This window comes from Anoplopoma fimbria, chromosome 18 (genome assembly GCF_027596085.1).
Source record: "Anoplopoma fimbria isolate UVic2021 breed Golden Eagle Sablefish chromosome 18, Afim_UVic_2022, whole genome shotgun sequence".
Classification (NCBI taxonomy): domain Eukaryota; kingdom Metazoa; phylum Chordata; class Actinopteri; order Perciformes; family Anoplopomatidae; genus Anoplopoma; species Anoplopoma fimbria.
This window is the reverse complement of record NC_072466.1, coordinates 4701282-4726579: the sequence shown is the minus strand read 5'-3', so window position 1 is coordinate 4726579 and position 25298 is coordinate 4701282. Positions and strand designations below refer to the sequence as shown.

The 25298-nt window shown below is 40.6% G+C and overlaps 1 protein-coding gene across 1 annotated transcript in view; it reads right to left on the bottom strand.

Annotated features, from left to right (window-relative positions):
• The window catches only part of LOC129106900 (1-phosphatidylinositol 4,5-bisphosphate phosphodiesterase beta-1), a 113563-nt gene that overhangs the window by 16654 nt on the left and 71611 nt on the right, over positions 1 to 25298 (bottom strand). The window contains exons 10-28 of the mRNA XM_054618173.1: positions 22923 to 23069; positions 20888 to 21045; positions 18083 to 18165; positions 17679 to 17763; positions 13635 to 13809; positions 12315 to 12401; positions 11841 to 11911; positions 11180 to 11276; positions 10937 to 11021; positions 9341 to 9465; positions 9033 to 9187; positions 8760 to 8924; positions 8479 to 8578; positions 7834 to 7938; positions 7599 to 7714; positions 4436 to 4574; positions 3927 to 3980; positions 3101 to 3320; positions 1277 to 1445 (exon numbers count right to left, since the gene is read on the bottom strand). Coding sequence (XP_054474148.1) covers positions 1277 to 1445; positions 3101 to 3320; positions 3927 to 3980; positions 4436 to 4574; positions 7599 to 7714; positions 7834 to 7938; positions 8479 to 8578; positions 8760 to 8924; positions 9033 to 9187; positions 9341 to 9465; positions 10937 to 11021; positions 11180 to 11276; positions 11841 to 11911; positions 12315 to 12401; positions 13635 to 13809; positions 17679 to 17763; positions 18083 to 18165; positions 20888 to 21045; positions 22923 to 23069 — 2336 coding nt within the window. The remainder of the gene's footprint in view (positions 1 to 1276; positions 1446 to 3100; positions 3321 to 3926; positions 3981 to 4435; positions 4575 to 7598; positions 7715 to 7833; positions 7939 to 8478; positions 8579 to 8759; positions 8925 to 9032; positions 9188 to 9340; positions 9466 to 10936; positions 11022 to 11179; positions 11277 to 11840; positions 11912 to 12314; positions 12402 to 13634; positions 13810 to 17678; positions 17764 to 18082; positions 18166 to 20887; positions 21046 to 22922; positions 23070 to 25298) is intronic.

The following is a 25298-nucleotide window of genomic DNA, read 5'->3' as shown; positions in this document are numbered from 1 at the left end:
AAACATTCAGATCAGGTAGACATGTTGGCTTGTTGTCTTTTGCTTGAATAAACCTCTCTGACACCTCAGCTGTGCTCACTGTGCAGCTGCACTGGAGCAGAGGACATTCATTTTTCCACACCATGCAACAGAACATGTGCACAGGCGGCAGAATGATGACTGTAATATCCTAAAGGAGGATGACCTGGAGTTTACAGCAGCTTTAACTCGTTCATTTGTTTAGTCATTAGTCTGTGTTAGCTTTAGGACAGCTGGAGACAGTCAGCTCTTTATCCAGTTCAACACAAGTCAGGACACGCTCCTGCATGTGTGTGGAATATGAGTGTTTGTTTATCACACTGCTACAATATGGCCTTGTTTATATAAATGTTTATGAACGTCAAAACGTTGACATTTGAATTTAGCTCAACATTTGAATGCTATTGCCTATTCATTCTTTTTACACCCAGTATGTCTGCATAGTTGCAGATAAAGAACAGGCTACACTAATATTATAAGTATCTTACTATTTGTAAAATTAGTTTCCAGGGGTGGCTGCAAAGGATCGTCTCCAACGTGTTTTAGTAAAGTAAAAAAATCAAAATAATTTCAAGATAGTAATCATTCCCAAAAGATGCTTTTTTCTATTATTTTTCAATCCATATTTGTTGGTGTTTAGGCTTTCAAAAACACAATTTTCACTGCGGTCGAAAAACTGTTTGCTCTCCTGTAGGCATACACCTGTATTAACCGAAGGGCTTTGCAGCAATCTAACAGCACCATTATTTACATTTATATAACCAAAAATCCTCCAAAACTAGTCATACCACATCACAAAATACTACCTCAGAGTTTTAAAGCTTTATCCGAAAAACCTCAATAGAAGCTTTGACTGTCAAAAAAAATTACATTTAGTACAGTACTACTTACTGATATCATACATTCGGGGAAAGGGCATAAGAGGAAATTACTTTCATAAATATATTTATATCCATTCAATCTGTCACTCAGCAAGAGCTCAATGACGGCAAATAAGTTTAGTTGAGACAGTTTAACAATAACTAAACAATACTTTAAGGGCCTTTGGGGAACAGCAAGTTTTGGATATGAAATGAGAGATATGAGATTAATCTTTTTGTTCTCCAAGATTTTCTAATTATTAGGGCCATTTCACTAATTTCACGGATTTGTTGCACTCCTGTTAATTACTATTTACTCCCACTCCCACATCGACATACTGTGTGTGTTTGTGTGTGTGTGTGTGTGTGTGTGTGTGTGTGTGTGTGTTTGAGAGTACCTGCTTGATGTGTTCTCGTTTCTGGTACTTTTCGCTGTAGTACTGTTCCTGGCGAAGTGTGAGGAGCTGTTGCTGCTGCTGCTCCTTCAGCTCCGCGAGCCTCTGGCTGTACTCCTGATCCAGATCACACAGCTCCTGGTCCAGGGTCGACAGGGATTGCTCGGACCGGCTGGAGACACACACACACACACACACACACACACACACACACACACACACACACACACACACACACACACACACACACACACACACACACACACACATACAAAAAGCCATACACACAAACAGAACATCAGCAAATTAATATAAGTGGTCCTAACTTATTCTATAACTGAAAATGTGAATTAATGTTTACGATATGCACCTATATATATAAAATAACACTTCCTTTATCAGTTATTATTACTATTACAAATATTCACATTGACGCCCTCATGACAGCTACTAGTATCCTTTTCTATGAAACCCATCAGGAGTAACTTTGTTGACATGTGTTATCTGTCTCATGCAGAGGCCCTCTGCGGTCCACACTGGCTGAGAGGACTGATTCTTCAGTGTGTGATGGAGTCCTAAGGGCCCTGAACGAGTCCCTGAGGCTCAGAGGAAACCTTATCTGCTCTTTCTCATTCTACTCGTAGCTCAGGAGGAGGAGGAAAGGAAAGTTCATACACCATTATATATACTATGTGTTGTGTTGGTTAGTTAATCTCTGTGTCATTCCACTTTCTCTGAACTTGCCTCTATAGTATTGCTTCAGACAGCAATTTACTTCTTTTCCCAGAATGCCTTTCAATCATACCCAGGCGATAACCTCCGTGTCTGAAACCTGAAGCTAATGTGGAAATGCCTTTAACTGACATTCTCTCTAATGGCCAGCAGGGGGCGACTGCTCTGATTGTAGAAGAGAAGTATGATTGTATAGAAGTCTATGAGAAAATGACTCTACTTTTTACTTGATTTATTCCCTCAGTAAACATTGTAAATATGAGTTTACGGTCTCAATCTCTAGTTTCAAGTCTTCTTTAATACAGCATGATGTCCATTTAGAGATATGCTTTAAAGCGTGGCTACCTTTTGATTAACAGGTCGCTACCACGGCATTGTCCGGTCTGAGAGTTGTCTGTCTTTTCTTCTTAGAACTACAAACATTTCACAATTTGTTTCTAATTCATACAAGTTAATTGTAATATTTTGGTCGCCTATCGTGTCAATTTTGGTTGCCAAAAAGCCATGATGAAAACATGATGGTGACGGTCAAAATGCCAAACTTGAGGCTTCAAAAGAGAAGTCTACAAACCCCTGTGTGACGTCATGGCGACTACGTCCACTCTCTATATACTGTCTTTGTCTATCCCAAATTGTAAGCTACACATACACCCCAATACTGTAAAGTGTATGCAGACGAGAGCGTAAACAAAAAAAGGGACAAAGTTTCCCACATGGTTAGGAAAATGTGAAAGCCACACGCCTACACAAAATGTAATATGGTAGCATTGAATTCTGGCCAACAGAGAAAAATGTCTTAGTGTAGTAAAAGCTTGTAAAAAAAGAGACTTCTTCTAGATTAACGCCTTCTCTTTTCCTTTATTACAGAGTAAAATGTTTATTGCTAACTGTGAGATTTGATGGAAAAATCTCAACCGTGTCTACATCTGTCCGTGGGAAGAAAACAAAAGCCAATAGCCTCTTTTTTCTTAGGTGTGTTGATGTGTTTTTGGGGGATTTTTCTTTGAAGATAGACAGATCAAAAGGTTAATAAAGAGGTGAAGAGGTAAACCAACAGGAGGACAGTTTGAAGAGGAGAAGAGGAACGCTACCTACCTTTTCTTACCATCTCGTTTGTGGCTCTTCTGCAGGGCCGAGCGCTGCCGCTGATGCTGGCTCTGCAGCTCGGACACGCGAGCTGTGTGCTCCTTGATCAGCTCGCTGGTCTTGCGGTGGTGCTTCCGAACCAGCTCCTTCATCTCCTTGTACTGCTTCCTCTGCTCTTTCACAAAGCCCTTCTGCTGCTTCAACTCCTCCACTGTCTGACCGTCTAATTCTAAAGGCAGGGGATGGAGGACCAACACAAGAGGGAGACAAAAGTGAGCAAGAGAAAGTGTGGAAATGTTGTAAAACAAAGTAAAACTGACAAATGCAAATTATATATACTGTATTTAAGTGTTGGATATGCAGAACATAAGCAGCAGAGACAATCAGCAGTTTTAAAAGTTGCTATTGAGTGATGAATATAACAAAAAAAGTGTCACATTATATCTAGGGACTGTCTTAAGCACTTTACCCACAAACAGAAACAATCTTTAAAATGATGAATCATTTGCATAAGGCTAACTTATAAGGGTATTTATATTATTTCTTGTGTTAAGATAGATCTTAATTATTAACTCTAAAAAGTACTTTTATCTTGCAATCTTAACAGCAAAAAAATATGCTCCATGGCGAACACAAGTTTATGATGCTTACATGTTTTGTTCAGCAAGATAATCTTCACAAATGCAAGCCACCTTTAATGATTGCAGTTGGCAGAAGTAGAAAGCTAATGTTAAACTATACAAACTACACCAAGGTCACATGAGCGTGAGTATAGAAACAACTCCTGCAGCACTCCAGAGCCACAGATATAAGAAGATTGAAATCAAACCCTTACCAGTGAGGACACTCTGAATGATGTCCTCAGTCTTCACTGATGGCTTCAATGAGCCTGGTTACCAAAAACAAGTTCACATGTTCAGTTGCCAGTTGGTTGCAAGTATTTTCATATGTGGTTTTGATATATTAAGAGTAGAACGATGTTTATCATCCAAAAAAACCACACATTTAGAGTGAAGCAACATGAGCTATAATTTAACACATATTTACTGTTTTTATCAATATAAACTAAGAGGCATATTCAAATTTTCTGCAGATAAACTTTTCATAAAAAGGTGCAAAATGTTATGTATGAATATTTACTATAGAAAAACTACATAATGAATCATCTCATTGGATAATCTGCATATTTTCTTATGGAACAATAATCATGTAAATCCAATGTTTAACAATATACTTTAAGCAAGTGTTACTTAAAGTAAATATGATATTTTAATATAACTAACATTGCATTTCAGGTGACATTTTAATCTTTGAAAAAATGTGATGATGGGATTGGTATGGTACCTGCAGATTGGGGCTGGTGGCCGACCAGCGACGGGGGTTTCGGGGTGATGATGGGTGTGTGGCTCAGTCCGTTCTCTGCAGGCAACGCCGCCCTCTGGTCCACCTTAGACTCTGAGGGGGCATCACTTCCTGCCTCCACCTGTCCGTCACATGAAAAGGTTCAACATGCGGATCAATCCAGTCAACACATCTCCACATAACCACTGACTCTTCTGCAAAGCATTTTAAATTGTTACAGTAAGTAAATACTGTAAAATAAACAGCACCTTGTCAGTGTTTGTCAGATACAATCAAACATTGAACCACAACATATTGCTCTGCTGGTATCAGAATTCCAAAAGTTACAAAAAATATGATATTTTTCTTCTTCTTTGTTTTAACTTAAATACAAATTCACTGAAAATATCCTTCGTCTGTGTCACAGAGCCTCCAAAAGCCTGCTATAATGTTTAAACTATATTCAATAAAGATTTTCCCTTTTCTTGGAGTTGTGCTATCTGTTTTGTCTCTTGTTGTACCTGTGTCCTGTAGGAGAGTTTGTAGATGTAGCTGTGGTAACCCACTCTCAACATTGCGGATCTTAACTTCCCCCTCGGCTCCGCTGAATCTCGGACCACAAACTCTTATCTCTGAAGTGCTAAACGCAATTATAAATAATATTTGTTCCAGTCACACTAGCCAGATCCTCTCCCTTCTTTTTCTCCACCCTCTCTACTCTAAATTCATCTCTGCACACTGTGCTCTGCCTTTCCACGCTCTGCCACTTTTCGGTGACTGTTGCCATGGTCACAGCATGAAACGGCGCCCCGTCGGCCATCCTCACGGGTAATCATATCAGCTGGCAAATCAGATAAAAGAAGCCCTTCAGGAACAGCCCTTTTTTTTTTTTTCCCTCCAGTCCCCTCTTGTTCTAACCTGAGATAACCCCCGTGTCCTGCCTCGCCTCTCACAGCTCTCCTCAGATATCATCCTTTTGTCTGCTCCCTGTTGCACTGCGCCTACATTAATCATTGGCTACCTGTTCTCTCCGTCAAGTACAATTCAAAATGACACCATTAAACAAAGATTGCTGCCACTTTGCTCTCAGTGCTCTGCATTTACAAGGTCGCCGTCCTCCTGCTGGTGTCGCAGTGCTGACGGCTCATTAGTGTGACGTGTTTGCAGTGTAATCTTTTCCGTAGATATGACACTTGGAACAAAGCTTTCTCTAAAGCAGCCAGTACTTGTTAGAACTCCCAGAGCTGCTTGGCATTTAGGTTCTGTTCAAACTGCAGCCTCTGCTAAAGTTAAAGGTCGATGCCGACTGTGGTTTGAAGTCATAAAGTTGGATAAGTTCAACACAGCCTCAAGAACGGATGTGAATCATGTCACATCGGCTCAGTTAGTCATTTGTTAGTCAGTTGTTTTTTTCATAATGTGGAAAAGTAGTTTGAGATAGAAAGTGCCTGGAAGTGTTGACCGAGACCAGAACCAGTGCCAGTCCCACACTGCAGGACACACTAAAGATGAAATGTGGACCGAACAAACCAGAGGCCTTCCTCAGATTAATCTGAAAGATAAATATAGACTGTATATGTGTGTGTATGTATAAGTATATCATGAGAAATGTCTTGATAATGTGTGGGGATTTTCTTTTGTTTTCTATGAGAAATTACAGTATTTATGTTAACAAATAAATCAGACATTGCACAGGAAGTTTAGTTGGTCTTGAACAGTTTTTAAAAAATATCCAGAGTCTTTTTTGTCTGAGACCGAGAAAAAACCAAGACCGAGACATTTTACAAAGTGGACTTGAGACTGGTTTTGACACCAATACCGATGTCAAAGGACTACTGCACTGATGCCTTAGACGGAGCTAAAGGTACCATGTGTTTCTTTTGTAAAAATAAGTTATGTTTACATTCACTGTTTCTCCCCTGATTGCAGTTTGCATTTCTTTGAGTTCTACAAAAAGTATCAAACGCATGTCCTTTCTCATAAAACATTTTCATAGACGTTTTTTAGGATAAGTTGAATTTTGCATTATTTAGATCCATACTTGCATGCTAGCAGACTTCTTCTTTCCTGCCTTTGTTGGCACACGTCTACATTTCTTGGCATATTAACCACCATCAACTGTTGAGAAGTTGAATAGCGTGAAATGTTCGTCATGACTGTGTATCACGTCAGGTGCAAGCATACACGGATGCATGTGTGTCCTAATGTGTGAGCGCCACAGCAATGTTTTTAGAGGTCAAAATCTCCACAGGGTGCCTTTAAGATTGATGCGAAGCTGAAGTCAGGTTTATACCTACATCCTTACAGTTACACACCTACATAGGATCAATATGATGTCTAGAGAATTTATTTGGTTGTCAACCTCAAATCATGTCCTCTTTTTGCTAACAGGGGAGCAAAGTAAAGGTCGCGCTGGAGTAACCATGTTACAGTCTTATCAGCCTTTGTGTCATTTCAACCTGACAAATTTAGTTTCTCCACAGATTTTTTACAAAATGGTGTTGATTTTTTTTACATCTAGCATCTAACTTCGTCACTCCCCAAAAGCAAACACCATGAAGCATAGCACCATGAAAGCACACACAGTCACAATGAAACCCCTGACAGCCTGCAGGTGGCTGCTGGAAGGGGCTTTGATGAAATGCAGCAACAATCCTGCTACAGCTGTGGCTGCAGTGCAGTTTATTGTGGAGCGACTGGGAGCGAAAAATGTCCCAAACCAGAGTATCTATGGGGATCTGTGCTGGAAAACAAGCTGTGTTTTAAGCTGGGGTAAAATAATTAAAAACCTGCTCGATATGTTTATTTTCTAAATTGCATCTTAATAGGGGTTTTATTGAAGAAAGGGAACTCCATCTTCTCAATCTCTCTACCATCTGGTTTAATCTCTAAACCAGTTAGTTCCTGATGGTGAGGCGAGTGGCCAGCTGCCTAAGAGGCCTCTCACCTCAATCAGCATCTGATCAGCGGAATAAATCTTTCCACACACAAAAACAAAAACTAATACGAGCACACACACATGAGCTATCCAGCATATGTGATGGAGAGAAGAGCTTACACACACACACACACACACACACACACACACACACACACACACACACACACACACACACACACACACACACACACACACACACACACACACACACACACACACACACACCTCTTTGTCACCCTCCTCCTCTCCTCCCTCCTCCAGAGTGAGAGCGGCCAGCTGATTGGCTCTCTGCTCCATCAGGTTGACGTAGCGGATGGGATTGGATAAGGCTTCGATTACATCTGAGGAACAGGAAGAAAAGCAGATCAGCTATTTTGTAACAGCGAAAGTCTGGAGTCTGAAGTGTTTTCAGGACAAAACTCTTCACTTTTTATTTTCTTTATACGTTCACCCTTCTTACCTGCAAATGTGTCCGGTACGTAGTCCTTCACTTCCACATACACGAACAGAGTCGGCAAATTCAGGGACTGGTTCTTCTCGTTCCTCAGACTGATGTAGTGATAGCCTGCAGGGTCAGATTAAGGGTCAGAAACAACAATTCAGAAACTCAATCTGCATCAGCAGCAGAGCAGCAAAGCATCCAAATGACCAAATCTCCTGTTTCACATTTAAACATGTTACTATTTTGACACTGTCACTGCTTTCTTTTCTATTATCTAATGTTTTCATTGTCTCTAATGATGTATTTTAAAGATTTAAATACTCATATTTACTCTATTCTTAACCTGTCAAAGTTTTGATTCAACTTGTTGATTTATTAATTTTTTTCTTAGACAGGTTAAGAACATCTTGTTCAATGCAAACCAAAAGACTCTAATTCATGTTACAGTTTGGACAAATATGTAGGAATCGAAAAAAAAAGAGAAAGTTGTTCTTTCATGTTTTTGTCTAAAACAAAATGTAAAATGTTTCAACTACAGCTGTTGGATTAAACCATAAAGACATCTCACAATGCGATCACAAAGATCTGTGGTAAACGATTCATGATCAATTCATGATCTTTTCGTTTCAACTTGTTGATTTATAAAAAAAAAATCTTACTCACCTGGACGGATGGCTGACACAGGAATGATTCGGTGGCCGATGAACTTCCCTCCTTCTTCAAACACAGCTATCCTTAATGAAGCCAGTGTGGGCAGAACAACCTGAGGAGAATGTATAGAATGCACTCATTACTACATCGAAATGACACCATTATGTTGCTGTTTTGCTGCAACTTTTTAAAGAAATATCTGATTCAGTTCCTCATAGAAAGGTTCAGGCTTTGTGTCTGTATTTGTATTTTCCAGTAAATATGTCTCTGAGCTACTGAGAACAGAGTCTGACCTTCTTGAAGACAATGGCCTCTTCTTCCCAGACAGGGTTGATGGCGTTGCCCTGAGACGTCTTGGTCTTGAACGCTTTCCTCTTGGTGTCCACCGGTAAGCCAAACATGTCCATCTCCACGTACGTGCCCACTTTCTTATCCGACAGGAACTGTCCTGAGATGATCTGGAGTGATGGAGTAGGAAATAAAAAGCAAAAGAGATCAGACACACAGAGAGAGAGAGAGAGAGGATAGAGAGAGCTTCACAGACACAGAAAGACAAACACACACACCTTTACAGACAGTGTGTTGGCTACTATCCCGTCCACTGTGCTCTCAGTGAAAGGGTCAAAGTGTTTGTCCGGCCGCCTCATAAACTCCGGCTTGAGTCTGAAGCCACATTTCCCGTTGTATTCATACATGCCCAGGTTCAGCTGCATGGACAAATCTGTGGAGGGACGACGGAATAAGAACAGTTTATATGGTGAGTCGACATTATTAGAATAATCTATTTTATGTATTTATCATGCGTTAAAATAACAAAGGTAAAAGTGAAGAGGGAATAAAGGATTTACACAATAAAAAATGAACTTTAACTCACCGATGGTTTGGAAGTTGAGAGCCACCAGCTGACAGCCGGCGTTCCAGAAGAGTTGAGGGTTGTAGTTGGATGAATCCACTCGGGTGCCTTTAGGGTAGATCCTGCTCAGCTGCAGTTTGTTGTACCTGAACGGAGCTGGTTAAGGATAATACTGAATGACCTGGAATAGGAAGCACAACTGGTACTGTCACTACTACTTATTACTTCTTGAACTATACAGCAGCGGGGAACCTGAGTAGTCGAGTATTTTATCTAAGGAGCCTGATTCGACTGCTAATCTCAAAAATGGAATCGTCGAAGTGACAAGAAAATGTGGTGGGAAAATAACAGGTCATTCATAAATAACAACATGGATTTTTTAAATTGAATGGAAGGGGATCAATCAAAGAAGAAGCAAGAAAAAAAGACTTTGATTTGACAATGTGAATTATTTTTCTTCCTCTACTTCTACTTGTATTACAACTTTAAAACTAGAATTACTATCACTTTATGTTAGGAACTCTCTATTTCATCATTTCCCTTAACCACTAAACCCCCCCATTGTTATGTCATCTGCGTCTCTTTAAGTATGCAGATGACATGGAAGCAGAGGTCTTAATGTTCACGGGTGATGATGAATTAGAGCGTTCCTTCATTAATCTCATCAACAATCTATTAACATGGAGTCAAGAGAGAGTTTTGCTCATTAAGACTAACAAGACTGAGGAACTCGTTGTCAACAACAACGGTCGGCAACCAACCAATGTGTCAAACAATTACAACCGAAGGTACAGGCTGTAGAGAGGGCAGGTAGTTTATCGATATTTAAAAGATGATTTGAGACAGCAGCTTAAATCTTAATGAACACACATTTTAAAGAAGGCAATGCAAAGATTGTTTCTCTTTTGGAAATGAAATAGCTTTGACATGAGCAAAGGAGTCCTGAGGATTTACACCAGTCTAGTTGAAAGTATAGTTTCCTACAACACCACATGCCGGTGCAGACATTTCGGGGCTTGGAGCAAAAGCAAGCTCATAAAAATAGTTTACCCTGCGAGAAAGATTCTACGGAGACAGCTGGTGGAGCTGTAAACTACACACACCAGGATGAGACATTTATAGTTTATTTGTTTAATACATTTGAAGAAAAAAATAGCAACAGATATTTTATTCCATTCTCTGTCATCTTACTAAGCAAGTGTCTTTATTAGATATTAGAGACTGCTGATGTCTATTTAAGATATGTAATAATTGTTCATATTTTATCACTTTCATCACAACCCTTCGGCATACATGTTATTTATTTATTGTTTTCTTTAATCTCACATATTCTAACTCACGGCAGAGGACGTTTTTTAGTGTACGTATGTCTGTGAAGTAAACTATTTTCTCTGCGAGTGGACAATAAAGATGTATTTTCTGACAAGATGAACTATATGAGTGAAGTGATGAAGAGCAGACTATCTACCATAAAGAATACAATAAGAGGAAAGCAGTATGTGCACCGCAGAAAATCACGTTTAAAATAATTTAAACGTGAACGCAGAAAACATTCAATCACTGGAAGAATATATTAAGTAGCACAAACCACCGCTTCAGTAAAACTGAGAAGGATACTCCACAAACTCTACAGGACATTTGGTCAGTTGCTCCAGCGCTTTGGTCTCCACGAAGGACGACATCTGGAAGCTGCGATTGATCTCTGTGGGCAGATGAGGTGACATGTTGAGCACAGATTGAGGACCTCGTTTCTACAGAGCTGATGTGTGGCGTTGCCATTTATGTGTTAAAAGGTTTTATTCCAATATTATAAACAATGTTCATTTTGCAAGCACATTTCTTCAGCTAAGTGTTACATACTTTTGGAAGCCTCGAAGCTGTTGAACTTGACCGGCTGGATGTAGATGACCAGGTTGGACATTTCCTCTGTGGCGAAGGCCTCGCTGCCTGCTGTTCCCTGTTCATGAAAACACACACAGACAAATATCTCAATGTAATGCAGCACGATGTTTGAACAAAAGGTCTGTAGTAATTCTTGAAATCAATGACAATGGTGTTTCATGAGCTTCTCAAATACTCAAACGTTCCTATATCATTGAAAGGGTTCTGGCTTTCCAAATGTTTTTGAGCCCGTCTGGGTTCTACAGTGTCAACCTTGAGAAAATGTAATTCTTCCTTAAAGGCTCCTTGAAAACTTTAACAAGACATGGAGAAGCTTACTAGATAGTTCCCTTTCCCCACTCCCTTATCCTTACATATTATATCATTTGGTTCTCATGGGGGTACGTGTGCATTGTGTTGTGCATGCTTAGAAACCTGTGCAAAAATGCAATTAAGGGATTTTAAAAAATCTCTATGATTCAAGACTTTGTAAACATATTAGCAGAAATAAAAACCATTACCAAATATTTATACCAGAGGGCAGACTCAGCATATGGCATGCAAGTACACTGAGATGTAAATCTCCTTTATTACTAGTATTTGACCTGACTGCTGACTGTGTCACTTTCATAATACGCACCTCATCCATTGAGCCCTTCTTGCAGTCGTCATCATCATCGTCGTCATCCTCACTTTCTGCCTCCACCTCCCCTGAAACACAAGTCACAAACATGGCCAAACGCAATAAATAAAGGTAAAGGAGTCAAGGTTAAATTGACAAAATGTTGGACAGACGATCGAGTCTTTATCTAGGATCAGTTACCTCCATTACATCTACAGCAAGAACATGAATACATTTACACTAACCGGTCCCAAGCCACCGGGCTCAGGGTGACGGAGGAAATTCATTTCAATATTGTTTTGGTCGAGCTGACCCCTCTCCTGCGCCCACATGAGAGATCCACTATGGATTTCCTGCTGAATCTGAGGTCACACTGACTGAGGAAATGAATTTTAGCAGACTAATGGCCGAACTGACCCTCAGCGTCCTCCGGTGAGAGCTCTGCTACAGCTCCCGAGTAGAATCTGAGGTCATGTACTACGTGTGACTCACCGATAGACTTTCTGCCCTGCGGCCTCAGGCTGAGCTCGGCGCCCTCCGAGGGCTGCGAGGGATCTGCCATCTCCTCTTTGGTTGAACCTGTGTGGAAGAGATAAAGTCATCAGCAACGAACCCGCATCCCACAACCCTACAAGGTCAAACTACTGTATGACTGTAACGCTTCTGTTAGTGTTTAGTCTACTATCATGCAGCACAGTATGTCATATGACTGTGTATTCTGTAATAAACATAATAACATGAATTACTGTGCCTGACTGGTAATTAAAACAAGTGCTTCATATCCAGTAAAACATCGTCAGACTGTAAATGAACAACAGCCTCACTGATCCAAGCGAATGTCCTTCACCGTTTTCTCAATTCTATTTCTTTTATTAACTTCTATTAAAATCTTTTTAAACAGTGATGTTTTAATTATCAAGCCGAAACAATTCAGATGAGAGGAAAAGAGAGGAGTTCATAAAAACATAAATGCACTCATCTAGGTTGCCTTCAAATGTTTTGTGGTTAATCTTTCATACTGCATTATCTCATCATCACTAAACTGTGAAGCTGTTTCAATAAATATGAATAAAATCTCAGGTTTAGTGCATTAATAATACAGAAATTCAGGCCATATCTCTTTTAATGAATGTTCTATTTCCTAGGTTACTACATTATATTGAATGTAAATAAATAGTTTTGAAAAGCCATATATGTCATAATGCCCTATTTCTTAAACCAAATCTACTCACTACACACTTGTGCTGCTTATTTTCTTCCACCAGGGGGCAGTGTGTGTCAGCGTTACAATGAAGGTGATTGATTGCAATAGTTTACAACCGCATGATATCCTTTATGTACAAAAATGAATGAAATATAAAGTACAAAATGGAAGGATGCATTTACACACACACACATTGGAAGGACACATGCACAAGTGCAGCCAACAAAAATGCAGATATGAACGATCAGGGGCAGAGAGCAGCTGCGAAAATATATAAAAATCCATAAATTGAGACGTATACAAGTTCAGCGGACAGTTATGGTGAGAATGTACTACTGGACACTGCTAGCTGGTGTTTAGGACGCCCCAGCGACCAGCCCTGAACAGGCAGCGTACGCAGCAGCCAATAATACCTTCAGCTGATGGAGAGGGCCATGAAAATGATGAATGATAAACAATAGCACCGCTTCGCTCCAGTGATTCAGTTTCTGGACAGGACAGATGTGCTGGTCCATATAAAAGATGGACCCAGACGGTCAGACTGCTTTTTCACATCTGAAACATCATAATTCAACGACTTGATGGCTCTGTTTGTAGGACTGGTATACCTGCGCTGGGGGAGGAGGGCTCACAGACACTGGAGGAATCGCTGTAGGTGTTGGAAACCTGCTCCGACAGCTTCTTCTTGGTGCTTCCGCCCGTCTTGTGGTGCTTCTTCTTGTTCTTCACCAGGATCTTCCCCATCAGGTCCATCGGGCTCGGTAGAGGAACGCTGGACTCCAGCTGAACGGGGGGAGGAGGAGAGAAAGCGACAGACACAGAGAAGTCATAAACGTTATATTAATGTCATCTAAATAAAGAAAGAGAGAGGAAGTTCATGAGATTCAAATAAACCTTTGTATGTTTGTATGATCTGGATGGAGGGATGAGGAAATATGGGATTTTTTGGGTGACTAGCGCTCTGAAAAATGTTTCAACACAAGAAAAATTCTTATACAAATGAGGCTTGCTGCATTACAGTTTTTGAGAAGAATAAGCTAATTACAGGACTACATTTGTTTGCTGGAATGAGTCATTCACAATGTGAATCCATGGCAGTTAAAAAAACAAAAAAACAGAGGAAGATTCAGCTGAGCAGAGCTTGTTAGTGAGCGTGAGGATTGGCACCGAGCGTTACAAACTCTGTAGCTGTAACAGCTCAAAAGTTAACGCTTTCAACACTAAAATCAACTTCCTGGAGGGGTGGGGGGGGACGACAGAGTGTTAAACCCAAACATTCACCCTCTCAAGGGAGCTGGGTAGAAGTAGGAAGAACCTCTGATTTATTTATGGGGTACACTGCTTTTGGATCCCAGTGTTTAGAGATATGAATAATGCATTATGTGATGTTGAATACACACACTCACATAAATTCACAGCCAATGGAGTTTATAAGCGATAAACAAAACTTAATTTTTTTACTCGGCTGAACTGTGATCAAAGTTAGTCCGAGCTCCTCCGTCCATTACGCCACTTTTCCCAGCAGCCACACACGTCCATCTTCACCTCTCTACTGTTGGTTGTTCGGGGAAGTGATAAAAAATGAAGATAGACGTCCTGTTTGCCTTGGCTTCACTCAAACGGTTCCACTTAAACGGAACCTGTTCAACGCTGGATGTGGCACGTATTCATGACTGCACAGAGCTAAACCTGTTAGATTGAACTACAATTTACTGGGATGGATTTAATTAAGCTCTTTCCCCAAATCCCCAGACCTCTTCTCTGCTCAGCTGTACAAAGGGAGAGAGCGGAGGGCATCAATAGAGGAAGATAACGCGTAAACACACATCTGGAAAGTGGTAGAGTGTAAGTTAACTCAAGTACTGTACTTCAGTTCTGGGGCTTGTACTTCATTTGAGTATTTCTACTTTATGCTCTGTCATTCTTCTACTCCACTAAATGTATATCACAGTTTTACCTACTAGATATATTGTGCATTCAGATTTTGCAAAGATAAATTGGCACATTGTTATAAATCAAACTACCAGTATGTAGAGTAGTTAACTGGCTCCAACTACAACAATATAAGTCATAATGATTCAATAATAATATTTAATGATATAACACTCACAGGAGTAATTTGTTCTTTCACTTTTGATACTATAAGTACATTTTGCCAATAATAATTCTATATTCTACTCAAGTTCAATTGAATGAATGAATGCAGGACTATTACAAGTATTTTTACAATGAAGTAAAGTAGTAATAAGTAAAAGCACTCTTATTTAACAGAACTTCATTCTTCTTTCAAATTCCCAGATGTGTTTCAGTTTTCTGTGCAAACTATGATTGTTTCTTTCTGCCTCCAGCAGATTATCAGGTCATGGTTCAACTTTTTCATTGTAAAGCCCATTTTAGAAAAGAAGGGACAGGCTTTTCCATTTGGAAGAACAGGGCTCAATAATAAGGATTGCCTGGAGCAAAGTAGAATGCGACGCTGGGGCTTGTAAATCCTGCAACTCAAGTGGTGAAAAAGAATTAAACACATCATTTCTTTCGGAGCTGATGAGTTGGGTATTTCAATCATACTGGGAACAGGAGTTTAATTGGATGGTGTGAGAGAATGTGGGCAAAACTCCTATTTACTTAAATTAAACATTAAATTTAACTGCTGTTTTTGCTGTTTGATAACACTGGCAAGTAAAGACTGAGATTTAGAGGGTGAAAACAAACAAAGTACTTTATGCTAGAATACATGTAGAAGACTAAGAGGGATGCTGCATGGCCAGCATTAACTGGCCATTACTCTATGTCTGCGATAGAGTAATGCAGCCTTTGATTGAAGGTGTATCATCCCAAATGTGTGGAAGGTTGTTGTCCTGCTAGCTTCGTAATCTCCTGCATCTTATGCTTCCTCTTCTCATTCCCGCCTGCTTTCTGCACGCAAGTACATCTTGTTTTGCCAATTCTGGTATGTCTGCAGCTTAAAACTAAGCCTCAACAAAACTGAACAAACTGCAAGAAAAAAAAGCTTCATTTCTAAACATATTGCATATTTGCATTTCAGTTTTAATGAATCTGCTTTGGCAATACAGCCTTCATAAAGATAATGATTGCAGTGATGAGAGCCATATAACAAACAACAAAACATGTTCAGCCTGTATCTGATTTTTAAGTAATTCTAGCTAATTTTCTTTGGTTGGAAAGAGCAGACTGTTCTCAGTTTAATTGAAAAAACAAACAAACCCCTCTCACCAGCCTTTCCTATTCACCACCAGTGACGTTTTTAGTGGGAAGCAGATACATTTTTCAAGCAAACCTTTTTTCTGTTTCTCAGAAAACTGTAATCCTCTTTATTCTCACCTACGGCTAAGCCCAAACCAATCTGAGCTATATTACCCTATCTGCCCCGTGCCCCTATGGAGCAACGGAGCTGATATCCCATTTGATACGCTGAACACACGCCTGTCTCGGTGCCAGAGGGGAGTGGTTGTCATTGCACTCACCTTTCCCAGTTATTACATGCTCAGTGGTAGAAATCTGATTCCTCAACGGCACTTTCTCTCTCTCTCTCTCTCTCTAACTTAACTCTGTATCTCCTCATATCTCTCTCCTTCTTCCCTCAGCCACTCCATTTCGAAAGGCTTCCCCCAGATAATACTTCAATGTCAAATCCAGTCAGAAGTCCGCTGGGAACTTAAGCTGCTCCACGGTGTTATATCAACAGGGACAAGGCATCCCTGGGGAATAACGTGCAGAGTGGGGGGGGGGTATGTTAAAGCACACATGTGTGCAGGATTGTCTCTGTGCCGTTGTTGTTTTCATGCATTCTCCCCAGACACTACGAGAGTTTGTGCGACAAGTGTCTATACTTTGCCTCACGCAAGTGCCTGCGTCATTACACACAAAGACGCCTGTGGGAAAAAAAAGAAAAAAAAAAGAGTTTGGCCACAAAGAGACAAAGCAAGCTTTTGACTGGTCACCATGGCAACAGAGGAGAGACAGATAAAGGGCTGCCAAAGAAAAGCCACGTTTAGATTACAGCGTAAAACACTTCCATTCCGTCTTACACGGCTGTCGTTTGCAGTCTCTCCCGTGATAACAGAGAAGGTGGTGCAGTGGGAATGAAGATGACTGCAGGGGTGACTAACTAAAAGTTGGCTTCCGACTGGAAATGAAAATGAAAACTGGAGAGAGAGAGAGAGAGAGACGGAGGTTGAGTCCAGGAGGCCGACTCGGAGCGTGCCAGCAGTGACAGAAAGAGAAAAGACAACAACACACTGTGCCAGGTGCTGCAGGACATGTCGATATGTTGCTGTCTGTGAGACAGATGGAGAAGAAGAGAAGAGGAAAATGCAGTAGAAATAGTATGTGAGGAAATGAATGAACATGTCTATGTTGTGGCTCCTGGATGTGCATGTGTAGGATGCTGGTTCAAGGACACGTCTTTTGGTGCACTCATCTGTGTGATAATATCCGGTGAATCCCTGAGCTGCTGGTCGTGTCGCATGCATCCATGTGTGTGTGTGTGTGTGTGTGTGTGTGTGTGTGTGTGTGTGTGTGTGTGTGTGTGTGTGTGAAAGAGAGAGAGAGAGAGAGCAGCAGAGAGTCCGCACCCAAGTGTGAATGTACGTGTGAGCAGAAATGTGTGTTGGAGCATCTTATGTACTCACAGGATATTTCTCCAGAGGTTCAGTCAGTAGTGCGTCTCCGAATATTGACCGGCAGTACTCTGCCATCTTAGCCTGCTGCTTCGGTCTGGGAGTCATCACAGACGGAGACACACACACACACACACACACACACACACACACACACACACACACACACACACACACACACACACACACACACACACACACACACTCATGGTTTGTCTACTGAATATCAAAACACACTGAATGTTATTTATAAGAAGAAGCCATTAGAAGACAGAACAGCCAATGAGAGCTTTCTCCCCTAAAAGATGTTTACACACAAAATGGCTGATCGGGCCATTTAACGTCGACACCATCCAATGACTGATCGGTGCTGATCAATAACGCCAACACTCGTCCTGTGGACTCTGCTGACTTACGAGTCCACGTGGTTCTCAAAGGACAGGATGATGGGGAAGGGCGAGGTCTTGAAGGCGCACTCTGCTATAGCCTCGATCACCTCCTAAAAACACAAACAGAAAGGAAGAATTATTGATAATACATCTATAAATGATGTTGAAAACAACACTCCTATGGGCAGAATGTTGTTATTGTTAATAGAGTATTGTAATGTGCATTAAAAACAATGAATGTCACTGTTAGTTTATGAGATAATAAGCTGTGGAGCAAAAACAGCTTTTAAAAACTCTCCCGAGCTCGTATAGCAGACAGAATCACATCCCTTTACAATGATATGGTTTCCTTTTTTATTTCCCAGAATGCCTTTACCCAACAAAGGCCCAACCCTCTCGACATCAATAACTATAGAAGAGAGCATGATTGATAAGATAGCGGTACAAAAAAATAAATTGCACTCCGCCTTCCTCCAAATGCAACATGTTATCTGGCTGCGTGGTGTGTCGAGGCTACTGATGCTGGAGGAATCACACAGATGTGCGTCTCACTGTGAGTGCAGGATGTCGACACCACGGCTCGCTTTCTGGTTAATAACGTGAAAGGAACATCCAACATATATCGCAAATTTCGTTGGGCTCAGTCATTCATATCCCCTCAAAACATTCAGCGTGGGTATGTTTACGGAAACGGTAAAGTGGTGTCATCGAAGACAGCTCGACATCTGATATCAGATTTCTAAGTCAATTACACCATCATTAACATCGGTGTCAGTTCAGTTCCGTCTCCTCCAATAAAAATCTTTGTCTGTGACTCAGCCCTCTCCATCTGTAGCTCTCCTCCAATCCTCTGTGTCTCAAAACTCTTTGCATTTGACACTCAGGGTAATTCCATTAAGCTTGTTCTACTTCTTTTGTTGCTCGCATTAGAACTAAATTCCGTCCGTCAATCAATCCACCCACCTCGTTCTTTTATTTTTCTTCCTCCTCACACCTACTCTGCCTTTTAAGATTTTCACACCCCTCCTCCTGCTATGAATGCATTTTTTCTCCTGAGACTTCAATTAAGCGCCTCTCGGCACTTCGTTTTAGGGCCATTCAGTGAGGCTCTGTCCTTTACGATTCGCCATCTGCTGAAAACATGACCCACTTATTGTTCATCCCACTTCCTTCCAAGCTCTGCTTCCCCCAACGCATATTTACTTTTATCTTCAGTGTCTGACTCTGTATCCGTCTGCTTCTCTGTCTGTGTTTCCATATTTAAGTTTTAATCCTTAAAATGTTCATGAAATCAAACTGCATGTTTGATGCTAGCATTTATTCCCCAATAAAAAAAAATCACTGTGTTTACATTCACAGATGCTTTCATGTATCAAGCGCTCTGTTATCTCATCAATGACTCACTGTTTACAGTTTGCTCTCTTTACTTTGTGTTAGAGTCGTATGAAGTTACTGCTCGTGCAAACATTTCCTACTACCACTGCTTCACATTAAAGGTGTTCAACAAGCGAAACATGGGTCAGCTTTTTTCGTGAAGCAGTCACATCAAATGCCATGTGTTTGTCACAGCAGTTTGTGGTAAATGCAAAATAAATGAGTCAACGTGTTTCATTTTCAGCATTTTTTTGTCACAGCTGGGGTTGGTGCGAAACTGATTCAATTTGGCCCGTCAGATGTTTCTAGATTCATTGAAAAAATTTAAATAATAATATAAATCTTTTTTTTTTGCCGTTTTACTTTTTTATGAGGTACAAATGCTATTTAAATATGTAGCATCCCTAAATATTATTTATTCATCATAAGCTGAGCACGGCAGGCAGACTGACACTTTGTGCAGGAAGTCAGTTTGGCACGAATGAGGTAAGAGCAGACAAAAAGGCATTTTAATGAAGTACATTTTGGATCAAAGAACCATTTTGCTTCTTAACAACAAAATATAAAAGGTGGGCTTGTGGCTCACCATTAAGTTTCAGTATTTGGCCACCTTTGAGGGAAAAGGTTTGGGAAGCCCTGCTATAAGCGGTTAGAGATAATAATGTTTTTGGCACAGGAGTAACAGAACAAGAAGGAACAGCCACAGTGAGCTGTTGGATGAAGAGTTGCAGGTGACGGGTTTCACTCTGCTATGCCATGCTGATATTCGGAAAACTATTTGCCCCGACTGTAGCATGAAATCAGATCCCTGTTGCAATTATTAAAGGCTGATTATTTTATTTAAACAATGTGAGATTGTTTGGCTGACACATCACTTGTTATTCTTTTGTATTTATGACAAAAAGCAGCTTCTCAGGAGTGTTTGCTGTAGTGTTAAACTGCACTTGCTCTTTTGATGTTGACAAATAAATAGGATTACAATTTTAATACATTAAATGAACCATCTACAGTATAAAGATTCCAATGAGAAGCATATGCATCTAATTTACTGGACCTTCTTTGAATTTGATTTTCTGAAACAAGCATTCGGATTTTGGTGCAAGGGGGCAAATGTTTGAAGATGCAGATGTTCACGTATGTGGCGGCCAACGCACTTGCATGTAACCTTAAAGTGTGCACTAAGAGGACAAATAATTTATATCAAATGTAATCAACTTGAAAAGAAGATGCATCCCGTTTTAATTATCTAAAACCAGAAATTAACTAAAAACACAGAACGTTTTGTGTGTTGGCCCAACGGAAATACCAATCAGTATTAAAATGCAGGAGGTGGATCATGTGATCAACATGTGGATTACATCATCCATCCAGGAGGTCTGTTTACCCAGAACCCCCCTCTCTTTCTGGAGCAAAAGACAATAAAAGGCCCTATCACCCTGCTCTCTCTGTGTGTGTTACCTTGAAGGAGATTTCCGTTGTCATGGTGAAGCCGTGAGTGATGACCGGCTCTTCTTCTGTGGTGCGACCCTTCCAGCAGTCCAGTTCAATGCAGCGGCACCCGGAGAGGAGGACCTGCTTGTACATCTCGACGGAGGAGTTCCCTGCGAGCTGGCCGGCTGCAAACACACAAACACACATAAACACACATAAACACACATAAACACACATAAACACACACAAACACACACAAACACACATAAACACACATAAACACACACAAACACACATAAACACACAAACACACACATAAACACACAAACACACACAAAACACACAAACACACAACACACACAACACAAACACACACAAACACACATAAAACACACACACAAAACACACACATAAACACACAAACACACAAACACACATAAACACACACAAACACACATAAACACACAAACACACACAAACACACATAAACACACATAAACACACACAAACACACAAACACACATAAACACACATAAACACACACAAACACACATAAACACACATAAACACACAAACACACACAAACACACATAAACACACATAAACACATAAACACACATAAACACACACAAACACACACAAACACACATAAACACACATAAACACAAACACACATAAACACACATAAACACACATAAACACACACAAACACACATAAACACACAAAACACACATAAACACATAAACACACATAAACACACATAAACACACACAAACACATAAACACACATAAACACACATAAACACATAAAACACATAAACACACAAACACACATAAACACACACAAACACACATAAACACAGATAAACACACTTCAGGTAACTGTTCTATTGATCCCCAAAGAACCAGGACGCCTACACGAGCATGTTCCTCCCACCTTTCAAGAGCTCATTAACCGCATCACCAGCTAGCATGAAGTAGAAACAATACAACTGGCGCTATCTGAAGCAGGCGGATCTCATCATCACCCTGTCACCATTAGCGAAGCAATTATGCCTTCACATTAGCAGCATGCTTTTCCAGCCACACAATGGGGACGTCGTCGAAGTGGGAGGCAGATCTGTGTTCTCACTTCAGTCGGCATCAATAATTCCCTTCGGGGTTTTTTCATTCCTTTTCTAAATCTCTCAAGTCTTTCTTTCTTTTCTTTTGATAGACATCCTGGTCCTAAACTCATTGGGGTAAACACCTTTACTAAATGAGGTTATGTGTTGTTCACTGCATAAAACATTGCTTTAAGTTATTTAAGTCAGCATGAAGGAATATGTTGCACAAGCGACTGTCACTATATTTATCTTGTGCGGATCTTTATTATAAAGTGCAGTAGAAATGCATCCTGCAGTGCCGTACCTACCAATCATGATAATATCACAATGTCACTGTCAAAAATTAATAAAGAAAAACTGTGTTTGTTGGGAGAGAATTATGGACCGGTTGTTTGTTTTCCTCATTTCTTCATTTCGCAGGCCATGAGTCTGCCCTATTACAAAAAATAAAATCAATTTTTTCCCAATCGCTGGAGAAATTTGATCCACTTGAAAGATTCAATGCTCTCCAGTTCCCCTTAGAATAGATTTGAATAGATGAATTCTAATATCCATTGAGGAGAAAATGGCCTCTGTATAAAAAGCCTGCCACGCTTGTGCGATGCCGGGAGCCAGTTACTGTGACTACCAAGTCTAAAGAAATATTTAACTCATGAATATCAATGAATTGGGTATCATGGCATGACTTGATTGGATAACCTCTAGAGAGGTAACACAAGAAAGGGTATGATATGCACAGGCGCGTTTGATTGACTGACCTGCGATGTATGAAGTCGGGGGTATTCACTGAAGCAACCAAAATCATATTTATAAATGAACCGGTGATCCGTCCGTGTGTAGAAGAATAAATGATGCACGAGTGCAATCAGTCAGTAGAAATCCAGTTGAGTGGGTGTATGTGAGTGCAGACCAGACAGAGAGACAGAGTTTACATGCACGATGTGTGTGCGCGTACCTGTGAGGTATGTGTTGTGTGAGGAGTTGATGAAATAGTGGGAGAGAGGAAGGGTCATGTCTTCGCTCTGGTCCAGCTTCTCAGGGGGCATGATGCTGTTCTCCTCCCCGCTCAGATACCTGGCGAAGCCTTCCACCGAGATCTGACCTGCACGGACAAAACACAGCACACGTGAGTCAAAATGATGCACAAAAACTCGAAATCCTAAGTGGTTACTAAGGGGTTAATCATACTTTATGGTCTATTTTACTCTGAAAGGGACCATAATTTACTAAATGAACATCATGCTGTATTGAAGAAGACTTGAAACTAGAGATTGAGACCATAAACTCATGTTTACAATGTTTACTGAGGGAATAAATCAAGAGAGAAGTAGAGTCATACAACTTCTATACAACCAGAGGAGTCGCCCCCTGATGGTCAGTAGAGTTTCAAGACTCTTCTGCATTGGCTTTACTGCGCAGAACGAGAGGTTGTTGCTTGGTTAAATGATAAGTCTAATGATATTCTTTGTGTTTCTTATCGACAATAAATCCCAACGAAAAGACCAAAATAAACACTGAATTGATCTTATCACAAGCTTTCTCAAGTATTGTGCAAATAGTCCCAAAAAAAGCAAAACATTTTCTATTCTTAGTAAAGTTTGCTAAGAACTTGTAAAATGTACTATGTTTTTCGAGTGTTTGTTTGTACATACTATACTGCGTACACATACTGCAGGTATTTTCAAATGAGACTGTGTTCAAATGTTATTCAAGGTTACATTACAATAATGTTCGTAATCACTAATTAATATTGAGATTATATTAGAGGTTTAAATTAGCTGGAACCCTAATTCGCTGCTGGTTGAAAGCCTTTGTGGTTAATCCTTAAAGCCTGTGCCTCAATGTTTCAGTTCCTTACATTTTACTGTGGGTGTATGCTGTCAGTTATTAGCCTGCATTAGAAATATTAAAGACGAGGTGGATAAATGCACAAACAAATCTCCTGTTTTCAAAGGTAGTTCACAATACAAACCGGATCTCATTCATTTCCGGCTCCACTAGCCTATAATACCGTCACACAGTACAGGGAAAGCTGCAATGCCATTGCCGTAGTTCTTTATCTTGTTTTGATTGTATGTCAAGGTCACCCATGTTAAGCTTTTGCCTTTATGCTGTCACCACTCATGTCCTCTCTCTCAACCTGCTTGAGAAAGCGAATAACGCTGAATAAATAAGCAATAAGCGGCAGAAGAAGAGCTCCAGTCATCCAGACACAAGATTATAAATTTCCATACCCATTACCATACATGTCACACACACACACGACACACCCGCATGGATTACATTTTGTACAACATATAGCAAGTGCTCAAAGCGAAACCAAAACATTCCTCCACACACACACACACACACACACACACACACACACACACACACTTGAAGGCGTGCCAAATATGCTAAGTGATGCAAGCGCGACGGGTGCAGCAGGTCCCTCCGGCCACTTTATGCTAATTAATGCGGCGCCGCCCTCTGCAGAGTTGCTGGACTAATTAATGCTGGCTGCTGTCTGTGACATGTGAGCTCAGTCTAACTGAGCATCCTTCTCCCCGCTGACTGCCTTAACCCCCGTACCCGCTTACACTTACACTCACACAGACACAGAGTTTCACAAGTTCCCGAGACATTTGTCGGTCAATCAGGGAGAATAGGTGTTAACATGGCTGGGATTAGAGGTGGTGCCTGATCTCAAAGGAAGCAAGTTTAAAAAGGCTGCATGTGTGGCTTTTGGACAAAATAAGGACCGAGCTGGGAGGAAACTGTAATGTAAAAGTATTCTTAATTTGAAGGAGAATTTGGGATTTTCTTTTTTTGACTTAATTGACCCGATGTCATGATATTGGTTTTTTATTTTTGAAGTGTCCTGTGTTTGTTTGACTTCCTGTCTTTCTGGTTTTCCCTCCTTTTTTAACCGTGCAGCACCTGTGTTTGTCAAGTCTGGTCCAATTCCCTAGTAAAAGTTGTAATTTCAGTATTTCCAGTTTTATTTTGTGTTACTCACCTCTCCTCTCATTTCAGGTCACTTCACTTCCTGCCTTTGTGTGTTTTCCCGTCACAGTAATTATCTGCCCCGCCCCTGATTGAATCCACCTGTGTCTAATCACCTACACCTCCCTCAGTGTATTTAAACCCCGTGTTCCACTGTCTTTTTGCCAGTTTGTCTTCGTCCTCTGTGTCAAGCGGTCCGGCGATTCTCCTATTGTCATGTTCCTGGTTTGTGATATCTAATCCTGTGTCTTTGTCCTTATTTTTCACAGTGGTCTTATCCCCTACATCATTAGCAGTGCATGTATCAACCTGTACTTAACAGGCAGACAGCAGGACAAAGTGCAGG